General features: G+C 51.2%; 1 protein-coding gene across 3 annotated transcripts in view; it reads right to left on the bottom strand.

Annotated features, from left to right (window-relative positions):
• LOC119978525 (BTB/POZ domain-containing protein KCTD20-like) overlaps positions 1 to 22,622 on the bottom strand; it is a 183,270-nt gene that overhangs the window by 84,113 nt on the left and 76,535 nt on the right. Inside the window, exon 1 of one of the 3 annotated variants that reach the window (XM_038820233.1) lies at positions 17,148 to 17,349. The exons of 1 other annotated variant lie outside the window; for it this stretch is intronic. In XM_038820233.1, coding sequence (XP_038676161.1) covers positions 17,148 to 17,158 — 11 coding nt within the window. In that variant the 5' untranslated portion in view covers positions 17,159 to 17,349. Of the gene's footprint in view, positions 1 to 17,143; positions 17,350 to 22,622 lie in introns of those variants that run through there. One more of the 3 variants, XM_038820234.1, reaches the window with a different exon arrangement.

Raw genomic sequence — 22,622 nt, 5'->3', positions numbered from 1 at the left:
GACAGCACTCTGACCAGACAGACAGGGGAGACAGCACTCTGACCAGACGGACAGGGGGAGACAGCACTCTGACCAGACAGACAGGGGAGACAGCACTCTGACCAGACGGACAGGGGAGACAGCACTCTGACCAGACAGCCAAGGGGGAGACAGCACTCTGACCAAACGGCCAAGGGGGAGACAGCACTCTGACCAAACGGCCAAGGGGGAGACAGCACTCTGACCAGACGGACAGGGGAGACAGCACCCTGACCAGACGGACAGGGGGAGACAGCACTCTGACCAGACGGACAGGGGAGACAGCACTCTGACCAGACGAACAGGGGAGACAGCACCCTGACCAGACGGACAGGGGAGACAGCACTCTGACCAGACAGACAGGGGAGACAGCACTCTGACCAGACGGACAGGGGAGACAGCACTCTGACCAGACAGCCAAGGGGGAGACAGCACTCTGACCAAACGGCCAAGGGGGAGACAGCACTCTGACCAAACGGCCAAGGGGGAGACAGCACTCTGACCAGACGGACAGGGGAGACAGCACCCTGACCAGACGGACAGGGGGAGACAGCACTCTGACCAGACGGACAGGGGAGACAGCACTCTGACCAGACAGACAGGGGGAGACAGCACTCTGACCAAACGGCCAAGGGGGAGACAGCACTCTGACCAGACAAACAGGGGAGACAGCACCCTGACCAGACGGACAGGGGAGACAGCACTCTGACCAGACGGACAGGGGAGACAGCACTCTGACCAAACGGCCAATGGGGAGACAGCACTCTGACCAGACGGACAGGGGAGACAGCACTCTGACCAGACGGACAGGGGAGACAGCACCCTGACCAGACGGACAGGGGAGACAGCACCCTGACCAGACGGACAGGGGAGACAGCACCCTGACCAGACGGACAGGGGAGACAGCACCCTGACCAGACGGACAGGGGAGACAGCACTCTGACCAGACGGACAGGGGAGACAGCACTCTGACCAGATGGACAGGGGGAGACATCACTCTGACCAAACGGCCAAGGGGGAGACAGCACTCTGACCAGACGGCCAATGGGGAGACAGCACTCTGACCAGACGGACAGGGGGAGACAGCACTCTGACCAGACGGACAGGGGGAGACAGCACTCTGACCAGACAGACAGGGGAGACAGCACTCTGACCAGACAGACAGGGGGAGACAGCACTCTGACCAGACGGACAGGGGAGACAGCACTCTGACCAAACGGCCAATGGGGAGACAACACTCTGACCAGACGGACAGGGGGAGACATCACTCTGACCAAACGGCTAAGGGGGAGACAGCACTCTGACCAGATTGACAGGGGAGACAGCACTCTGACCAGACGGACTGGGGAGACAGCACTCTGACCAGACGGACAGTGGAGACAGCACTCTGACCAAACGGCCAATGGGGAGACAGCACTCTGACCAGACGGACAGGGGGAGACAGCACTCTGACCAGACAGACAGGGGAGACAGGACTCTGACCAGATGGACAGAGGAGACAGCACTCTGACCAAACGGCCAAGGGGGAGACAGCACTCTGACCAGACGAACAGGGGAGACAGCACCCTGACCAGACGGACAGGGGAGACAGCACTCTGACCAGACAGACAGGGGAGACAGCACTCTGACCAGATGGACAGTGGAGACAGCACTCTGACCAGACAGACAGGGGAGACAGGACTCTGACCAGATGGACAGAGGAGACAGCACTCTGACCAGACGGACAGGGGAGACAGCACTCTGACCAGATGGACAGTGGAGACAGCACTCTGACCAGACGGACAGTGGAGACAGCACTCTGACCAGACAGACAGGGGAGACAGCACTCTGACCAGACAACCCAACAGATAACTCGTTTAATCTTTAGGGATGGAACTATGGACTTAAGGGCGACACGGCAGCACAGTGGTTATTACAGTTGCTACACAGCTCCAGGGTTCCAGATTCAATTCCCGGCTTAAGTCACTGTCTGTGCAGGGTCTGCACGTTCTCCCCGTGTCTGCCTGGGTTTCCTCCGGGTGCTCCGGTTTCCTCCCACAGTCCAATGACGTGCAGGTTAGGTGGATTGGCCATGATAAATTGCCCTTAGTGTCCAAAAAAAAGGTTAGCTGTGGTTACCGGGTTATGGGGATAGGGAGAAGGTGTGGACTTAAGTAGGGTGCTCTTCCTAAGAGCCAATGCAGACTCGATGGGCCGAATAGCCTCATTCTGCACTATAAATTCTATGAAATTCTATTAAATAAATTAAAACTAGAATATAGTGACCTCAGGGTTGAGGGAAGAAATTCTATAGTGTTCCTGATGTGGAATAAACTTCAGAGGAGTGGGGCAAATCCTGCAATCGCTTTCGAAATATTTTATTTCAGCAGAAAGGTTATTATTCTGATTGGATGGAATTAAGGTAAGAATGGCCTTCCTGATCAGTAATTACTCCAGTGAAATGGGCTGCCATCCTGTGATTAATGTGTCAGTCTGTGTCACTCTGTGTGCTCTCTGAATTATTGCCGGGACAGGCTGTTCACAGTAAACTGATCCCATGCTGGAAGTGTCACTGACATTCAATCTAATATCAATTATTGACGGCAGACAATGTTTTGAGAATCAGCAGCTTAATGAAAGATAATATTCTCCGTATGTGCAGCTACATGCTGGCTCGAATGGCATATCCACGAGAGGTTCACATGAAAAAAATCTCCACAAATTCCTCATCGATTCCGGTACCGGTGAGGGGCTAGCACCGGCACCAACTGGAATTCCCACCACCCACGCTGAAAATGGCTACAGAATAGCCAGGTATGGGCCGCACATACGTACAACTGACGACCTGCAGCGGTCGCGCCGTACAACATGGCGCGGCTGTGCGCAGACCCAACCCGCCATCAGCGACCCCTGGCCACCCCCCACCAGTTCCACCAGCCCTCACAGAAGCCCACCCCCCCAGCCAGCGTCACGGATCCCGGCCGAGTGTGGTGGCGTTGGACACAGCCCGCATTTGGCACTCCGGGTTCACGATTTGGGTAACCACACGTGATCCGCGCCATCGAAACTCGGCCCATCGGGGCGGAGCAACGCGGGTTGGCTGCTCGATGAGGAACCAACGGTATTGCAACTGCGTGGTGTGTGATGACGGCATTTCGGAGGGTGCAAAGCATGGCTGACCGTTGTCCAAGCGGCACCGGCCCTGATTTTGCCGTCTGGGCCCATTCTCCGACCAATCACTGAACACGATTTCAGTGTCGAGAATCCCCTTACTCCGAGTGACCCCCCCCCCCCCCCCCCCCGTATCTTCACTCTGTGGCCCTCCATCCCCTCAGGGTGGATCCATCCTCTCATTCAGTGACCCTATCACCTCACTGAGTGACCCATCCTCTCAGTGACCTCACCGCCTCACTTTGAGTAACCTCATCGCCTCATTCTGAGTGACTCCCATCGACCCGCTCTGAGTGACCTCTGCCTCGCTCTGACTGACCCCATCGCCTTTCTGCCTAACCCCATCGCCTCACTCTGAGTGACCCCAATCCTCGCTGCAAGTGACCCCCCATGCCCTCACTGAGTGACCTCATCCCTTCACTACGAATGACCCCATCCCTCGCTCCGAGTGACCCCACCCTGACTCCATGACCCCACCCCATCGCTCCGAGTGACCCCACCCCTCACTCCGAGTGACCCCACCCCTCACTCCAAGTGACCCCCATACCCTCACTATGAGTGACCCCATCCATCCACTCCGAGCGACCCTATCCCCTCGCTCCGAATGACCCCTCACTAACCACTGGTCCTGCATCTACAAAGACCACTGTTCAGGGTGAGAAAGAGGGAGGGAGACAGAGAGAGAGAGGAAAGGGAGGAAGAGAGGAAGGATAAGTGAGGAGAGAATGGGAGTGAACAAAATCTAAGCGAGTGGAGAGCTAGATAGAGAGCCAGATACTGAAGAATCACGTCCAATACTTTGGTTTCTCATTCGACAGCTGAACCAGTTTCTGTCACAGGGCCTTAGTGCCTGTGATCTACTGCGAGGCTCAACAGTCATTCAACTGTCATTAAGCAGACAGCTAAGTCTAAGTGCTGCATTCAGTTTTAGATTAATTGTCTCCGTCTGTAAGATTCTCATCTGACACATGGAAACCAGCGAGAGCTGCTGCCTGAGCAGCCTCCAGAAGGATTGGGCCTGCTCTGTGCTTTGCTGGGCTGGCAGCCACATTTTTAACCCTGGGATTGACAATGTGATGATAGGACAGTGATTCACAGCATTTATTAAACAGAGAATGGCGGCTAGTGTGAGGCATCAAACAATGATCTGATTCAATCATTTCAGTAAACTGACCTGCTGACTACAACAGATCAATCATTGCAATAGGGAGCACAAGGGCCCACTTGAATCAGCCCATTCAGAGTTGTACGTGACCGGCTGGAGGACAGATGACTGATAACAGATCGATGTCTCCTGGTTAAGTATTTGCCAAAACGCAAGTCCTGCAAGAATGTTCAACATATTGAACTGCAGAGAACTGCATGGAGTCACACTCAGTCTTGTTCTGGGAATTCAGCAGAAGCTGTTTGTGTTCCAGCTCTTCTTCCTGAGTCGAGGTAAATCCCATCACCCAACTGCCTCACTCAGAGCTATCCCACACAATCGGGCCGCAAAACAACTTACCTCAAACTATGAGACTGAAAGCTGTCTCTCTCTCAAAAATCTGCAAAATAAAAACTAAAACCTACAGATCTTATTGAATCATGCAATCCTTACAATGCAGGATGAGGCCATTCAGTTCATCGAGTGTGCACCAACCCTCCAAAACAGCACCCTACCCAGACCCAATCAGCTGCCCCATCCCCAGAACTCCACCTAACCGTTGAACATTTAGAAGCAATTTAGAACAGTCAACCCACCCAACCTGCACATCTTTAAATCTGACTAATAATTGTTCATCAACCAGCGTTCCTAAAAGAGATAATAATAATAATCTCTATTATAGTCACAAGTAGGTTTACATTAACACTGCAATGAAGTTACTGTGAAAAGCCCCGAATCACCATACTTCGGCGCCTGTTCGGATACAGAGAGAGAATTCAGAAAGTCAAATTTACCTAACAAGCACATAGAACATACAGTGCAGAAGGAGGCCATTCGGCCCATCGAGTCTGCACTGACCCACTTAAGCCCTCGCTTCGACCCTATCCCCGGAACCCAATAACCCCTCCTAATCTTTTTGGTCACTAAGGGGAATTCATCATGGCCAATCCACCTAACCTGCATGTCTTTGTACTGAGGGAGGAAACCGGAGCACCGGGAGGAAACCCACGCAGACACGGGGAGAACGTGCAGACTCCACACAGACAGTGACCCAGCGGGGAATCGAACCTGGGACCCTGGTGCTGTGAAGCCATAGTGCTATCCACTGTGCTACCATGCCACCCCCATCATCCGGTCATCTATTTCATTGTTATGGGATCTTACTGTGCCAAGATGGCTGTGGTGTGCAGGATACTTGGTGGCAAGCATCTCCCGAAAGCCACAAACCCCACCACTGAGAGGGACACCAAGCTCCCCTCCAGGCTACGCCCCATCCTGACTCGATAAATTGGCACTCATTCACCATCACTTGCCATGATCCTGGAACTGCCAGAAGGTAGTTGGCTGGATGGTTTGTGATACAGAGGGAGGCTACCAGCATGGGTTCAATTCCTGTACTGACTGATGTTATTCATGAATGCCCCGCCTTCTCAACCTTGCCCCTCACCTGAGGTGTGGTGATCCTCAGGTTAAATCATAATATATCAGCTCTCTCCCTCAAAGGGGAAAGTAGCCCATGGTCATCTGGAACTATAGCCACTTTACTTACTGTCTAACAGCACTGGTTGAAGAAGGCAGCTCACCATCATCTTCTCAGGAGTAACTAGGTGGCACAATAAATGTTCCTTTGGCAATGAAGCCCATGTCTCCAGAATGAATCATCTTTTAAAAGTGCCGGACGAATTTCCTACAGTATCCCTTGCTCAAAACCTAACCTTTGCCAATTGGCCTGAAACATTAACTCTGTTTCTCACTCCACAGAGGTTGCCAGGCCTGCCGAATATTTCCAGGATCTTGTGGATCAAATGCAACCCTGCGGCAAAACTAGGCCAGCATTCCTCCTTCTGCAAGCAGATTAAATACAGCTGCTGTTTCTGGAATCTTGTGGAGCGTTTATCAGCTACCCATATACAAGGTGGTGCATCAAAACGTAAAATTTGCATTTTGTGGATCCCAGCAAGATGATTTCTTCAGTATCACGTGAGCTGCGAGTTGGGAAAATCCTTCCCAATGACAGCATCCAGCGACAGCCACAGGGCACTGCAGCCGGGTGTAAGTACATGGATTCCTATTGCTGCTTCATTGTGAATACTGCCATTCAGCTCGATTGGAACAACAGGGCCCTCCCTAACGAAAGGCTCTTTAGGCCGGGAGTGAACCGCGTGGACAACCTGCAGTGGGACCAGACTTTAACGCAGCTTCGGGATTAACTAGTTTGAAGCTGTGGATGGCATTCTGGAACACGATACCTGACCCTTTATCACCCTGTTGTAATTAGGCCAGGTGAAAGGTTACAACAGGTTAATCAGCATTTGAGATGGATGAGTGGTCCTGCCTGTTTGTTCATTTTATAAGCAGCTCATCATCCCCTGGAGTCGTCACTGAGCTGGATGGTGAAACAGGCCCTCACGCCTGGAAAAATATCTGTACCCCCACCATTTAACCCAGTACTCTTCTCTTCAAAAGCCTTGCCCTAAAAGTGCTAATCCTAATGAGCGTATAGTTCCACAAGAACTACATAAAAACAAACTTGGAAAGTAGAAGCAGGAGACTTCCAGTGGCGGCATGTAGGAGGAGGTCACACATTGGATGGCTCGTGCTCGGGGTTTGACTTTTTTAGAATTTAATGCCCGGTCCCATGGGCAATAGTGCAGGAAGACATAACATAGAACATAGAACAGTACAGCACAGAACAGGCCCTTCGGCCCTCGATGTTGTGCCGAGCAATGATCACCCTACTCAAGTCAACGTATCCACCCTATACCAGTAACCCAACAACCCCCCCCATTAACCTTATTTTTTAGGACACTACGGGCAATTTAGCCTGGCCAATCCACCTAACCCGCACATCTTTGGACTGTGGGAGGAAACCGGAGCACCCGGAGGAAACCCACGCACACACGGGGAGGACGTGCAGACTCCGCACAGACAGTGACCCAGCCGGGAACCGAACCTGGGACCCTGGAGCTGTGAAGCATTTATGCTAACCACCATGCTACCGTGCTGCCCTAAGGAAGGAGGATGCCCAAAACCCAAAGGAAAGCTGTTGTGAAGGGGGTTGGGGGGGGGGGGGGGGGGGGGGGCGGCGCGTGAAGGTTCACCATTGAGTGGAAGGGTTGATTCGGCAACTGAAAGGATGGTGGAGGATGGGCCGCTGGGTGGGGCCGCACTGTTCACAGCAGAAAAGATGACCAAGAGGACCTGGCAGCACGGTAGCATGGTGGTTAGCATAAATGCTTCACAGCTCCAGGGTCCCAGGTTCAATTCCCGGCTGGGTCACTGTCTGTGCGGAGTCTGCACGTCCTCCCCGTGTGTGCGTGGGTTTCCTCCAGGTGCTCCGGTTTCCTCCCACAGTCCAAAGATGTGCGGGTTAGGTGGATTGGCCATGCTAAATTGCCCTTAGTGTCCTAAAAAGTAAGGTTAATGGGGGGGGGGGGGGGGGGGGGGGGGGGGGGGGGGGGTTTACTGGTATAGGGTGGATACATTAGGCTTGAGTAGGGTGATCATTGCTCGGCACAACATCGAGGGCCGAAGGGCCTGTTCTGTGCTGTACTATTCTATGTTCTATGATGGTTGTGGAACTTGAAAAACAATTCACAGAGCACATGGAGGTGATGAGGAAAGACATGATGGCGGCATTGAAAGTGCTTGTGGAGGAGGCGATTGCCCCGGTGAAGGCGACGGCGTCGAGCAGGGTGAGAAACTGACGGGAGTGGAAGAAGCCTTCTCGCAACACAGCAATCAACTCACCTCGATGGATGAGGAGCTGCAGAGGGTGATGGAGGTCAACAAGAGTCGGCGAGCCAAAGTGGAGGACCTGGAAAACAGATCTAGGCGGTAAAATCGGAGGATCGTGGGCCTGCCTGAAGGGGTGGAGGACCCAAAGCCGACGGAATATTTTGCTAAGGTGTTTGGCGGAGCTGTTGGGGAGGACAAAGATTCCTCTCGGTATGAACTGGATCGGCCTCGTAGGGCATGGAGGCCTCAAGCAAAGGCAAATAAGCCGCCAAGATCAGTGATTGTTTGTTTCCATAAGTGCCGCGTGAAGGAGAAGGTCGTGTGTTGGGCAAAGCAGAAGCGGGAGGTGCAGTGGGCTGGAGGAGGTATACGTATATACCAGGACTTTACTGTGGAGTTGGCGAGGAGGCGGGCGGCCTTATCATAGAATTTACAGTTGCTGAAGGAGGCCAATCGGCCTATCGAGTCTGCACCGGCCCTTGGAAAGAGCACCCAACCTAAGCCTACACCTCCACTCTTTCCCTGTAACCCAGAAACCCCACTTAACCTTTTTGGACACTAAGGGCAATTTAGCATGGCCAATCCACCTAACCTGCACATCTTTGGGCTGTGGGAGGAAACTGGACCACCCGGAGGAAACCCATGCAGACACGGGGAGAACGTGCAGACTCCGCACCCGACAGTGACCCAAGCCGGGAATCGAACCTGGGACCCTGGAGCTGTGAAGCAACTATGCTAACCACTATGCTACCGTGCTGCCTTCAGCCGAGTGAAGACAGCAGTGTGCGGTTCAGCGTAGTGTACCCAGCTAAGTAGAGGGTGACCTACAACTCCTTAGACTTTTAGTTTGAGATGGTGGAGCAGCGGAGGCCTTTGTGAAGGCAGAAGCGTAGAAGTGAGAAATGGGACTGAGAATTAGTTTTGGACTGAGGGTGGAGGAGGGGTAGAGGGCTCTATGTAGCTTGAATTATCACTGTATGTTTCTATATGCGCTAAATGACTTGAAGTTGCCTATTTGGACAAGGTAAGAGTTGGGATTTTCTTTGCCACTTATTGTTCTTTGGGATTTGTGTGTTTACACTGGGGTTGTGTGTTGAAGGGGATTTCTTTATGTTCCTGGGACCGGGCGGGGGAAGGGGGTGGATTAGAGGGGAGTGAGGCCTGGGCAGGGGCCTCCAAACTGGCTAACCCAAACTGGCCAGTGAACGGGAGTGGGGTGTGGGGGGCGTTTGCAGCCATCAGAGCCTGGTAGAACAGGTTTCGATGTGCCTAGGAGGTATGAAAAGTTGGGGGAGGGGCCTGATACTGGGGGAGGTGTTTTCGAGAGGAAGTGGATGGAGGAATTCTGGGAGGGGGGAGGGGCTCAATGGGACGGGGCAGGCCAAACAAAGTGGCAGGGCCCAGAGTTATGAGGATGGTGGATAGGAGGGGAGCGGGGGTGAAAGACACCCCGGTTAGGATAGTTACGTGGAATGTGAGGGGTTTGTTGGAGGGAGGTTTTCAGTGTCATCTCAGGGGTAGTGCTCGTGAACTTGGAACCAGGCCCCTAGAAGCTTTTTTCGGTGGTCGGACCAACTCGGATGGCGGGCAGGTGCGGGGGCAGATGTTGTTGGCCTTCGGTTCGCTGATTGCCCGGAGGTGGATCCTGTTGGGGTGGAGGTCAGCATCTCCATCCTGTGACACGGTTTGGCGGGGTGACCTACTTGAATTTCTTTGAGTCTCAGGAAGCTGAAGTCTCAACTGAAATGGATGAAGGAAGGGTTCCACAATTCATGGGGGCTGTTTATTATGCACTTCCAAGAATTGGTTGCCATTAAACATTAGGTGGGGGGGTCGGCGGAATCACGGATTTGTGAAGGGTAAATCTTGCCTCACAAATTTGATTGAATTCTTTGAGGAGGTGGTAACTAAGTGTGTAGATGAAGGTAGAGCAGTTGATGTCGTATACATGGATTTTAGTAAGGTATTCGATAAGGTTTGCCACGGTCGGCTCATGAAGAAAGTAAGGAGGTGTGGGATAGAGGGAAATTTGGCCAATTGGATAAGTAACTGGCTATCACATAGAAGACAGAGGGTGGTGGTGGATGGAAAATTTTCAGACTAGAGACCAGTTACCAGCAGTGTACCACAGGGATCAGTGCTGGGTACTCTGCTATTTGTGATTTTTATCAATGACTTGGAGGAAGGGACTGAAGGGTGGGTCAGTAAATTTGCTGATGACACCAAGATTGGTGGAGTAGTGGATGAGGTGGAGGGCTGTTGTAGGCTGCAAAGAGACATTGACAGGATGCAGAGCTGGGCCGAAAAATGGCAGATGGAGTTTAACCCTGATAAGTGCGAGGTGATTCATTTTGGTAGAAAAAATTTGAATGCGGATTACAGGGTCACCGGAAGGGTTCTGAAGAATGTGGAGGAACAGAGAGATCTTGGGGTTCATGTCCACAGATCTCTGAAGGTTGCCACTCAAGTGGATAGAGCCATGAAGAAGGCCTATAGTGTGATCGTGTTTATTAACAGGGGGTTTGAGTTCAAGAGCCGTGGGGTTATGCTGCAACTGTACATGACCCTGGTGAGACCACACTTGGAATATTGTGTGCAGTTCTGTTCACCTCATTATAGGAAGGATGTGGAAGCATTGGAAAGGGTGCAAAGGAGATTTACCAGGATGCTGCCTGGTTTGGAGGGTAGTCTTATGAGGAAAGATTGAGGGAGCTAGGGCTTTTCTCTTTGGAGCGGAGGAGTATGAGAGGCGACTTAATAGAGGTTTATAAGATGATGAGGGGGATAGATAGAGTGGACGTTCAGAGACTATTTCCTCGGGTGGATGAAGGTGTTACAAGGGGGCATAACTATAAGGTTCAGGGTGGGAGATATAGGAGGGATGTCCGAGGTAGATTCTTTACTCAGAGAGTGGTTAGGGTGTGGAATGGGCTGCCTGCTGTGATAGTGGAGTCAGACACTTTAGGAACTTTCAAGCGGTTATTGGATAGGCACATGGAGCACACCACAATGACGGAGTGGAATAGCTTGATCTTGGTTTCAGACAAAGCTCGGTACAACATTGAGGGCCAAAGGGCCTGTTCTGTGCTGTACTGTTCTATGTTACACTGTTTACGGATTGATTGTTAATTTGTGCTTTTTGTCGGGTAGCATGGTGACGCAGTGGGTTAGCCCTGCTACCTCACAGCGCCGAGGTCCCATGTTCGATCCCGGCTCTGGGTCACAGTCCATGTGGAGTTTGTACATTCTCCCCGTGTTTGCGTGGGTTACGCCCTCACAACCAAAAGATTGCCCCTTAATTCGAAAAAATTAATTGGGTACTCTAAATTTTAATAAAATAATTTGTGTTTTTTACCTGGAATGTATGGGTGGATGTTTTGGTCTGCATACTGAGCGGTTTGTGTGTGGGAGATTGTTATTGTATTTGTTTTTGTTTGTTTTTCTTTGGTTGTTTATTGATGAAAATGTTGAAAATGAGGAGAATAAAAATGTTTAATTTTTTAAAAGGAATTAGAAGCAGGAGGAGGCCATTCGGGCCTTTGGGCCTGCTATACCATTCATTATGATCATGGCTGATCAAATTCAATAGCCTGATCCTGCCTTCCCCTCATATCCCTTGATCCCTTTAGCCCCAATAACTATATCTAATTCCTTTGTGAAATCATAGAAGGTTTTGGCCTCAACTACTTTCTGTGGTATTTAATTCTACAGATTCATCACTCTCTGGGTGAAGAAATTTCTCCTCACCTCAGCCGTAAATGATTTATCCCTTATCCTCAAACTATGATCCCTAGTTCTGGACTCCTCCACCATGAGGAACATTCTTTCTGAATCTACCCCATCTAATCCTGTTAGAATTTTGTAAGTTTCTATGAGATCCACTCTCACTCTTCTAAACTATAACGAACATAATCCTAACCCTACAGTCTCCTAACCAACCGTTCCACTATCCCAGGAATTAGGCTGATAAACCTTTGCTGCATTCCATCCATTGCAAGAACACCCTTCCTCAGATATGGACACCAAAACTGCACACAATACTCCCATTGTGGCCTCCCCAACACCCTATACAATTGCAGTAAAGCAACCCTATTTCGGGCAGCACAGTAGCGCAGTGGGTAGCACTGCTGCCTCACGGAGTCGAGGTCCCAGGTTCGATCCCGGCTCTGGGTCACTGTCTGTGCGGAGTTTGCACATTCTCCCCCGTGCTTGCGTGGGTTTCATCCCCACAACCCAAAGATGTGCAGGGTAGGTGGATTGGCCATGCTAAATTGACCCTTTTAAAAAAAAAATTTAGATTACCCAATTATTTTTTCCAATTAAGGGGCAATTTAGCGTGGCCAATCCACCTACCCTGCACATCTTTGTCTTGTGTGGGCGAAACCCACGCAGACACGGGGAGAATGTGCAAACTCCACACGGACAGTGACCCAGAGCCGGGATCGAACCTGGGACCTCAGCGCCGTGAGGCGGTTGTGCTAACCACTAGGCCACGTGCTGCCCTGCTAAATTGACCCTTAATTGTAAAAAGTGAATTGGGAACTCAAATTTTTTTTTTTAAACATTTCTATTTCTGTAGCCGAAACCTCCCGCTATGAAGGCCAACGTACCATTTGCCTTCATTACTGCCTACTGTACCTAGCACAGATTCTGTGGTCCCCTCTAGTCACTGCCTGCCAATCGGAAACAGATCTTTTCATTCCAACATTTTGCTTCCAGTCTGCTAACCAGCTTTCTATCCATCTGAAGGCACTACCTGTAATCCCATGCGCTTTAACTTTACATAGTAACCTGCTATGTGAGACTTTGTCGAAAGCCTTCTGAAAGTCTAAATAAACCACATCCACCGGTTCTGCCTGGTCAACTCTACTAGTTACAAAGAACATAGAACAGTACAGCACAGTGCAGACACTTTGGCCCAGGATGTTGTGCCGACCATTTATCCCTATCTAAGATCAACCTAACCTACACCTCTTCAATTTACTGATGTCCATGTGCCTGTCCAAGAGTCGCTTAAAAGTCATTAGTGACTCTGACTCCACCACCTCCACTGGCAGTGCATTCCACGCACCCATCACTCTCTGAGTAAAGAACCTACCTCTGACATTTCCCCTATACCTTCCTAAATCACCTTAAAATTACGTCCCCTCGTGACAGCCATTTCCACCCTGGGATAAAGTCTCTGGCTATCCACTCTATCCATGCCTCTCATCACCTTCTACACTTCTATCATGCCACCTCTTTTCCTTCTTCGCTCCAGAAAGAAAAGCCCTAGCTCCCTCAACCTTTCTTCATAAGACATGCCCTCCAGTCCAGGCAGCACCCTGGTAAATCTCCTCTGTACGCTCTACAAAGCATCCACATCCTTCCTATAATGAGGCAACCAGAACTGGACAAAACATTCCAAGTGTGGTCCAACTAGGGTTTTATAAAGCTGCAGCAAAACCTCGCCGCTCTTAAAACTCAATCCCCTGTTAATGAAAGTCAACACACCATACGCCTTCTTAACAACCCTATCAACCTGGGTGGCAACTTTGAGGGATCTATGCACGTGGACCCCAAGATCCCTCTGTTCCTCCACACTTCCAAGAATCCTGCCTTTAACCCTGTATTCAGTATTCAAATTCAACCTTCCAAAATGAATCACTTCACGTTTATCTAGGTTGAACTCCATCTGCCACTTCTCAGCCCAGCTCTGCACCCTGTCAATGTCCTGTTGTAACCTGCAACAGCCCTCAACACTATCTACAACTCCCCCAATCTTCGTGTCATCGGCAAACTTACTAACCCACCCTTCCACTTCCTCATCCAAGTCTTTTATACAAACCACAAAGAGCAGAGGTCCCAGAACAGATCCCTGCGGGACACCACTGGTCACCGACCTCCAGACGGAATACTTCCCATCCACTACCACACGCTGTCTTCTTTCGGCCAGCCAACTCCGTATCCAGGCAGCCAAATTTCCCTTCAAAGAATTCCAGTAGATTTTCCAAGCATGATTTCCCTCTCGTAAATCTATGCTGACTTTATCTGATTATACCACTGCTTTCCAAATGCTGTGCTATGAAATCCTTGATAATGGACTCTAACAACTTCCCTACTATTGACGTTAGGCTCAATGGTCTATAGTTCCCTGTTTTCTCTCTAGTGATATCATGGTTGTGATGTAATTCACTGACTGACCACTAGGAGTCTCATTAGAATATAAGTGAATGTTAGAGTCTGGTGACCTCAGACTGACTTGGGAGCTGGGAGAGAGGCTGCTTGTGCATGCTCATACTGTTATTCATCTGTTGCTTTGTATATATTTGACCCATAGTTAATGTTAATAAATCGTTTATAGCTTTAGCTACAAGTGTTCTTGTAATATAAATCAGGCTACCCGACAAGAACATTACACTCTCTACATCCATTTTTGAATAGTGGGCTTATAATTAGCTACTCTCCAATCTGTAGGAATCATTTCAGAGTCCAAAAAATTTTGGAAAATGATCAGCAATGGATCTACTATTTCTAGGGCCACTTCATTAAGTACTCTGGGATGAAGATTATCAGACCCTGGAGATTTGTTCACCTCAATCCCATTGAATTCCCCAAAACCAATTCTTTACTAATACGGATTTCCTTCAGCTCCTCTCTAACACTTGTGTTTCTCAGAAATTCCAGTACATTATTCACATCTTCCTTTGTGAAGACAGCAGCAAAGTACCAATTTAGTTCCTCAGCCATTTCTTTGTTCCCAGTTATGAATTCCATTTCTGACTGTAAGGGGTCGACATTAGTTTTTATCAATCATTTTCTCTTTATATACCTATAAAAACTTTTAGTCAGTTTTTCCATGTTCCCCACTAGCTTACTTTCATATTGCATTTTCCTCTTCTTAATCAATCCCTTGGTCTGCCTTGGCTGAATTTAAAATGTTCCCAATCCTCAGATCGATTGCTTTTTCTTGATAATTTGAAGGCTTCTTCTTTGAATCTAATACTATCTCTAATTTCCCTCGTAAGCCATAGTTTGGCCAGTTCCCTTTATACTCTTCCGCCAAATAGGAATAAACAACTTTTGGAGTTCACCTATTCTTTCCTTGAATGCCTGCCATTGCCTGTACGCTGACCTTCCTTTCAGTAATGTTTCCCAGTCCTGAGTCACAGCCTCAGACTGAAGGGCCGATCATTTAAAACTGAGATGAGGAGGAATTTCTTCAGCCAGAGGGTGGTGAATCTGTAGAACTCTTTGCCGCAGAAGGCTCTGGAGGCCAAATCTCTGATTTAAGAAAGGGATAGATAGGTTCTTGATTAATAAAGGGATCAGGGGCTATGGGGAGAAGTCAGGAGAATGGGGATGAGAAATATATCAGCCATGATTGAATGGCGGAGCAGACTCGATGGACCGAATGGCCTAATTCCATGTCTTATGGGGTCTCACCCAAATGGCCAGTCTTCATGTATCAGCCTGGATAGTAACTACTGGCAGACTGTTCAACTTTGGAAGCATCACAGCTGATGTTCATCACAATGCTTACATATGTATAATTTTCACCAACGATCAGGAGCAGGAAGCTAGGCTACTAACCCTTCCCTCAATCCCAGGGAATACTGGGATCAGAACAGGAGGCCGGCTTATTACCCACTTCTGTGATCCAGTGTCACTGGACAGTGATCAGGAGAAGGAACCCAAGCAGGTTAAATCAGTCCTCCCTCAGTTGATGTGATGCTGCCGTCAGCAGTGAGGTGCGAATTTAGGGAGTTAGGAATATCCAAGAGACACCCACACAGTCGGACTGTAAAATACACATCTCTCTCTCTCTCTCTGCTGACATCCCCAGGTTGGACAGTGCCAAGAGATCAGTGTAATAACACTAGCCACTGAGAGGTTGAGTATCTGGTCAGCTCTCCCTCACTGTCCAGTCAGCATTCCTATTAGTCATTCCCAAGACACCATTCATTTGTGTCGGTGTGGGGCGAGGGTGGTACTGGACGGGACGGCATGGAAAGCACCCACAGGAGTCGATGTTGCCAGCACAGTGGTTAGCACTGCTGCTTCACAGCAGCAGGGTCCCAGGTTCGATTCCCAGCTTGGGTCACTGTCTGTGCGGAGTCTGCACGTTCTCCCCATGTCTGGGTGGGTTTCCTCCGGGTGCTCCGGTTTCCTCTCACAAGTCCCGAAAGACGTGCTGTCAGGTAATTTGGATATTCTGAATTCTCCCTCTGTGTATTGGAACAGGCACCGGAATGTGGCGACGAGGGGATTTTCACAGTAACTTCATTGCAGTGTTAATGTAAGCCTACTTGTGACAATAATAAAACAAAGATGTGCAGGTTAGGTGAATTAACCATGTTAAATTGCCCGCAAGTGTCCAAAGGGTTAGAGGGGGTTACGGGGATAGGGCTTGGGATTTAGATTTAGGTAGAGTTCTTTCTCGGAGGGTCAGTGTCGACTCGATGGGCTGAATAGCCTCCTTCTGCACTGCAGGGATTCTATGATTCTATACACCACTAGAGGAGCCAACTCGATATAAAATCCTGTTTCATAGCCCAAATTTCAAAACAGTGAGATTATAAAATTGACCCAAAGAAATTCCACAAGAGAGCCCTGTAAAAACATGATCAATACATCAACCCAGACAGAGCAGTCAGACAGAAACTGTGGAAGCATGACGGCAAAGATATTTCCAAACTTGCGGCGGTTGCCTGTGTTTCAATGATCTTTGGGGCTGACTCTTTATAAGAATGTAGGTGCTGCGTTTGGTTTGTACATAGGTTGTCTAGCTCAGAAACAGGCTGCACAGACCAGCTGCTCGGTAACCTCCCATCACAGCTGCACAGATTCCTACTGCTTTCTCCCTCAGGTACTCAGAGTGTGATGTCTGCTCAGCATGTGATTTGGAGAGTAACTCAAGCCGACAGCCTCTCTCTTTGCCCTTGTCCCAATGTGTTATTTCTTGTTCCCAGAGACCCCAGCATTCACCAACCGTCACTGAGACAGCGGGTCTCCACAGTTAGGGCACATGTCAAAACACAGCGATGCATTTACAACTCCTCAGAGAGATTAACCCCTACTACCCCCAACCGTCAGTCCACAAACAACACTCACTTACTGTCTTTTCATGTTCTCCTGCTGAAAAGGGGCATCATCAATTCCGAAATTCACCTTTCATTGTGGAACCAGAAAAAGGCCGAGACATGAATGATCTCCGGTATTTGAATTCTGCTCAAATAGCCGACTCCCTGCCCATTCTGTGCGACTTCCGACAGAGGTAGGTGCTTTGAAGTATCAAAATAAGAGTCCCTTATCTTGCAGGAGGGCTGCAATGTGTTCGCACATAGACAAGGAGCTAGAGTTCCAAACACACTGACACACGGTCAGACACACTGACACACGGTCAGACACACTGACACACGGTCAGACACACTGACACACGGTCAGACACACTGACACACGGTCAGACACACTGACACACGCTCAGACACCCAGACACACACCCAGACACCCTGACACACGGTCAGACACCCTGACACACGGTCAGACACCCTGACACACGGTCAGACACCCTGACACACGGTCAGACACCCTGACACACGCTCAGACACCCAGACACACACCCAGACACACTGACACACGGTCAGACACCCTGACACACGGTCAGACACACTGACACACAGTCAGACACACTGACACACGTTCAGACACACTGACACACGGTCAGACACACCGACACACGGTCAGACACACTGACACACGGTCAGACACACTGACACACGTTCAGACACCCTGACACACGGTCAGACACACTGACACACGGTCAGACACACTGACACACGGTCAGACACACTGACACACGTTCAGACACACTGTCAGACACACCGACACACGCTCAGACACACCGACACACGCCCAGACACACTGACACACGCTCAGACACCCAGACACACACTCAGACACACTGACACGCGCTCAGACACACGCTCAGATACACTGTCAGACACACCGACACACGGTCAGACACACTGACACACGCCCAGACACACTGACACACGCTCAGACACCCAGACACACACTCAGACACACTGACACACGCCCAGACACACTGACACACGCCCAGACACACTGACACACGGTCAGACACCCTGACACACGGTCAGACACACTGACACACGGTCAGACACACTGACACACGGTCAGACACACTGACACACGTTCAGACACACTGACACACGCTCAGACACACCGACACACGCTCAGATACACTGTCAGACACACCGACACACGCTCAGACACACTGACACACGCTCAGACACACCGACACACGCTCAGATACACTGTCAGACACACTGACACACGCTCAGACACACTGACACACGCTCAGACACACCGACACACGCTCAGACACACTGACACACGGTCAGACACCCTGACACACGCTCAGACACACTGACACACGCTCAGACACACTGACACACGCCCAGACACACTGACACACGGTCAGACACCCTGACACACGCTCAGACACACTGACACACGGTCAGACAGACTGACACACGCTCAGACACACTGACACACGCTCAGACACACTGACACACACTCAGACACACTGACACACACTCAGACACACTGACACACGCTCAGACAGACTGACACACGGTCAGACACACTGACACACGCTCAGACACACCGACACACGCTCAGACACACTGACACACGCCCAGACACACTGACACACGGTCAGACACACTGACACACGCCCAGACACACTGACACACGCTCTGACACACTGACACACGCTCTGACACACTGACACACGCCCAGACACACTGACACACGCTCAGACACACTGACACACGCTCTGACACACTGACACACGCCCAGACACACTGACACACGCTCAGACACCCAGACACACACCCAGACACAGTGACACACGGTCAGACACACTGACACACGCCCAGACACACTGACACACGCCCAGACACACTGACACACGCTCAGTCACACTGACACACGGTCAGACACCCTGACACACGGTCAGACACACCGACACACGGTCAGACACACTGACACACGGTCAGACACACTGACACACGCTCAGACACACTGACACACGCTCAGACACACTGACACACGGTCAGACACCCTGACACACGGTCAGACACACTGACACACGCTCAGACACACTGACACACGGTCAGACACACTGACACACGGTCAGACACACTGACACACGGTCAGACACCCTGACACACGCTCAGACACACTGACACATGCTCAGACACACTGACACACGGTCAGACACCCTGACACACGGTCAGACACACTGACACACGGTCAGACACACTGACACACGCTCAGGCATACTGACACACACTCTGACACACTGACACACACTCAGACACACTGACACACGCTCAGACACACTGACATACGCTTAGTCACACTGACACACGCTCAGTCACACTGACACACGGTCAGACACACTGACACACGGTCAGACACCCTGACACACGGTCAGACACACTGACACACGCTCAGACACACTGACATACGCTTAGTCACACTGACACACGCTCAGACACACTGACACACGCTCAGACACACTGACATACGCTTAGTCACACTGACACACGGTCAGACACACTGACACACGGTCAGACACCCTGACACACGGTCAGACACCCTGACACACGGTCAGACACACTGACACACGCTCAGACACACTGACATACGCTTAGTCACACTGACACACGCTCAGTCACACTGACACACGCTCAGACACACTGACACACGCTCAAACACACTGCCATATTCCCAAATACCCTCTCTCCCACACACACGCAGGTAATATTACCATTGTGTGACTATTCATCAGCACTGAGGAAAGTTAGAAATATAAAGGGCTGGGTTTTCTGCAGCCCCGTGCTTAAATCGCGACTGGTGTGTGGACGGAGAATCCACTTTCACGCCGTAATCGGGCCCAGTGCCAGTTCGCCGATTCTCTGGGGTCTGAAAATCAGTGTGACCGCGGAGTACGCTGCCCGGCCGGGGCCCATTGCCAGAGGCCCGCTGAGCAAACTTCCGCTCCCCACTGGCCGAGTTCTCGATGCCGTGCAACTAGCAGCTCTTGCCAGTCGGGATGCAGGCGTGGCATTTGTGGACTCAGTCTGCGGCCACCCTGGTTGGGGGTGGACGACTGTGGGGACCTTATAGGCGGCCGACGATTAAAGGCACTGGGTTCGAAGCTCAGGCGCATGGCCGATTGGGGTTCTTTTTGTCTCGCTCCACGGTCCGGGTCCGCCATGGAGCACGGCGCGGTCGCTGGAGGTCGTCGCCGTGCGCATGCGCGGACTCCGAACCGGACGTGCGGGGACCCATATCTGCAGCAAAAGCTGTGAGCTTCACTCCGGGTCCCTGCGAGCCCCCTTGAGGGCTTTGAATTTGTTCAACATTTTGGAAGGAATTTCTGGAGTAAAACTCCACCGTTTTTACGCCAGTGTGGGGACTGTGGTGAATGTAACTCCGTAATTCACACTGTATTGTATATACATGAGACCATGCATTTGTAAGCGCAGTTGCGTTGCCCGACCACTAGGAGGGGTAGCGCTGGGAATGCTTAAAACCTACCTGGCCGAAGCAAGCACAGCCGAAACGACGGAGGAGCAGAAAATGAGCACGCGAGGGTGAGCCACAGAATCTCTACTCAACTAAACTGTGCCGGTTCGTATACTGAAGCCCTAGCGCTACTCGACAAAATGTATGTGAGGCCTGTTAATGAAGTCTATGCATGACACGTGTTCACTACTCGCCGCCAGCGGCCTACGGAACCGCTCGCAGAATTCCTGAGAGAGCTTAAAACTTTATCTAGTGACTGTAATTACCAGACGGTTACCGCGGCAGAACATAGAGAACTTGCTGTACGCGATGCCTTTGTTGCGGGCCTTAGGTCAAATTACGTGCGCCAGCGACTGCTGGCAAAGGGGGCCCTAAATCTTGAAGCGACTTGCTACCACTATGGAGGTCTCCTTCCGCAGCCTCACCTCGTTCCCCGCGGACCCCGCGACCCCGTCATGGGCCCCCGACCAGCGACTCCCCCAGGCCTGCGCCGTGCGGCCGCCCAGCCACAATGCTGCCCCAGCCTGCCACTTTCGCGGCCAGAATCAGCACTCGCGGCAGCACTGCCCGGCCCTCAACGTGACCTGCAGCAGTTGCAGGCGAAAAGGACACTATGCCAGAGTGTGTTTGGCGAAGAAAGCCCCAGCCTCTAACCCTCCCACGGCTCAAAGCACTCATTCCCTGAATTCACAGGCCCGCAGGTCCCGAAATGCTGCAGCCTGTATGCCGACACCGCCCCCACCCATGTGCGACTCATGGGGGCAGCCACCTTGGCAATCCTCCTCCATGCGGCCGGCCATGTGCGACTCATGGGGGCGGCCATCTTGGGATCCATCCCCTTCAAACTCTGAAACTCACCTCGACGACTACGAACTCAGAGGGCAGTCATCACGGGGCCACTCCAGCACAGCTGATCGAGCCGCCGACTACCCGCAACTCAGCGCAGTCACTCTGGACCAATCACGCCCGAAGCATCTGCGAAACTCGATGACAGAGGTCCAAATCAATGGGTAAAGCACGCCATGCCTTTTCGACTCCGGGAGTACTGAGAGCTTCATACACCCAGATCTGGCAAGACGCTGTTCACTCCCCGTTTTCCCTGTGCGGCACACTATGTCTCTCGCTTCAGGCTCCCACTCTGTCCAGGTCCAGGGGCGCACCGCCGCGACACTCACAATCCGAGGCGCTAGCTATGCAAAATTTCAACTCTACGTCTTGCCCGAACTCTGCGCGCCACTCTTATTAGGCCTAGATTTTCAATGTAACCTTAAGAGCCTCACCCTCAGCTTCGGCGGGCCCCTGCCCCCACTCACCATCTGCAGCCTCGCCACGCTGCGAATCTCCCCCCCTCCTCTCTTTGCCAACCTCACCCGGACTGTAAACCCATAGCCACTCGCAGCAGGCGGTACAGCCTGCAGGATAGGGTGTTCATCAGATCGGAGGTCCGAAGGCTTCTCAGTGAGGGGATCATAGAGGCCAGCAACAGTCCCTGGAGAGCTCAGGTGGTGGTCGTGAAGACCGGGGGAAAAAGTCCGTATGGTTGTCGACTATAGTCAGACAATAAATAGATTTACGCTCCTTGACGCGTATCCCCGCCCCAGGATTGCAGACATGGTAAACCAGATCGCCCAGTATCGGCTCTTTTCCACGGTGGATCTGAAGTCTGCATACCACCAGCTCCCAATCCGCCCGGAGGACCGCCACTACACGGCATTCGAGGCCGATGGCCGCCTCTTCCATTTCCTCCGGGTCCCCTTCGGCGCCACTAACGGGGTTTCGGTATTCCAACGAGCAATGGACCGAATGGTGGACCAGTACGGGCTGCGGGCCACGTTTCCATACTTGGACAATGTCACCATCTGCGGCTATGACCAGCAGGACCACGACGCCAACCTCTACCGTTTTCTCCAGACGGCTCAGAAATTAAACCTCACTTATAACAAGGAGAAATGCGTTTTCCGCACAACCA

The sequence above is a fragment of the Scyliorhinus canicula genome, chromosome 15, assembly GCF_902713615.1.
Source record: "Scyliorhinus canicula chromosome 15, sScyCan1.1, whole genome shotgun sequence".
Classification (NCBI taxonomy): Eukaryota; Metazoa; Chordata; class Chondrichthyes; order Carcharhiniformes; family Scyliorhinidae; genus Scyliorhinus; species Scyliorhinus canicula.
The sequence above is the reverse complement of the archived record's forward strand: the minus strand, read 5'-3'. Positions and strand labels throughout refer to the sequence as shown.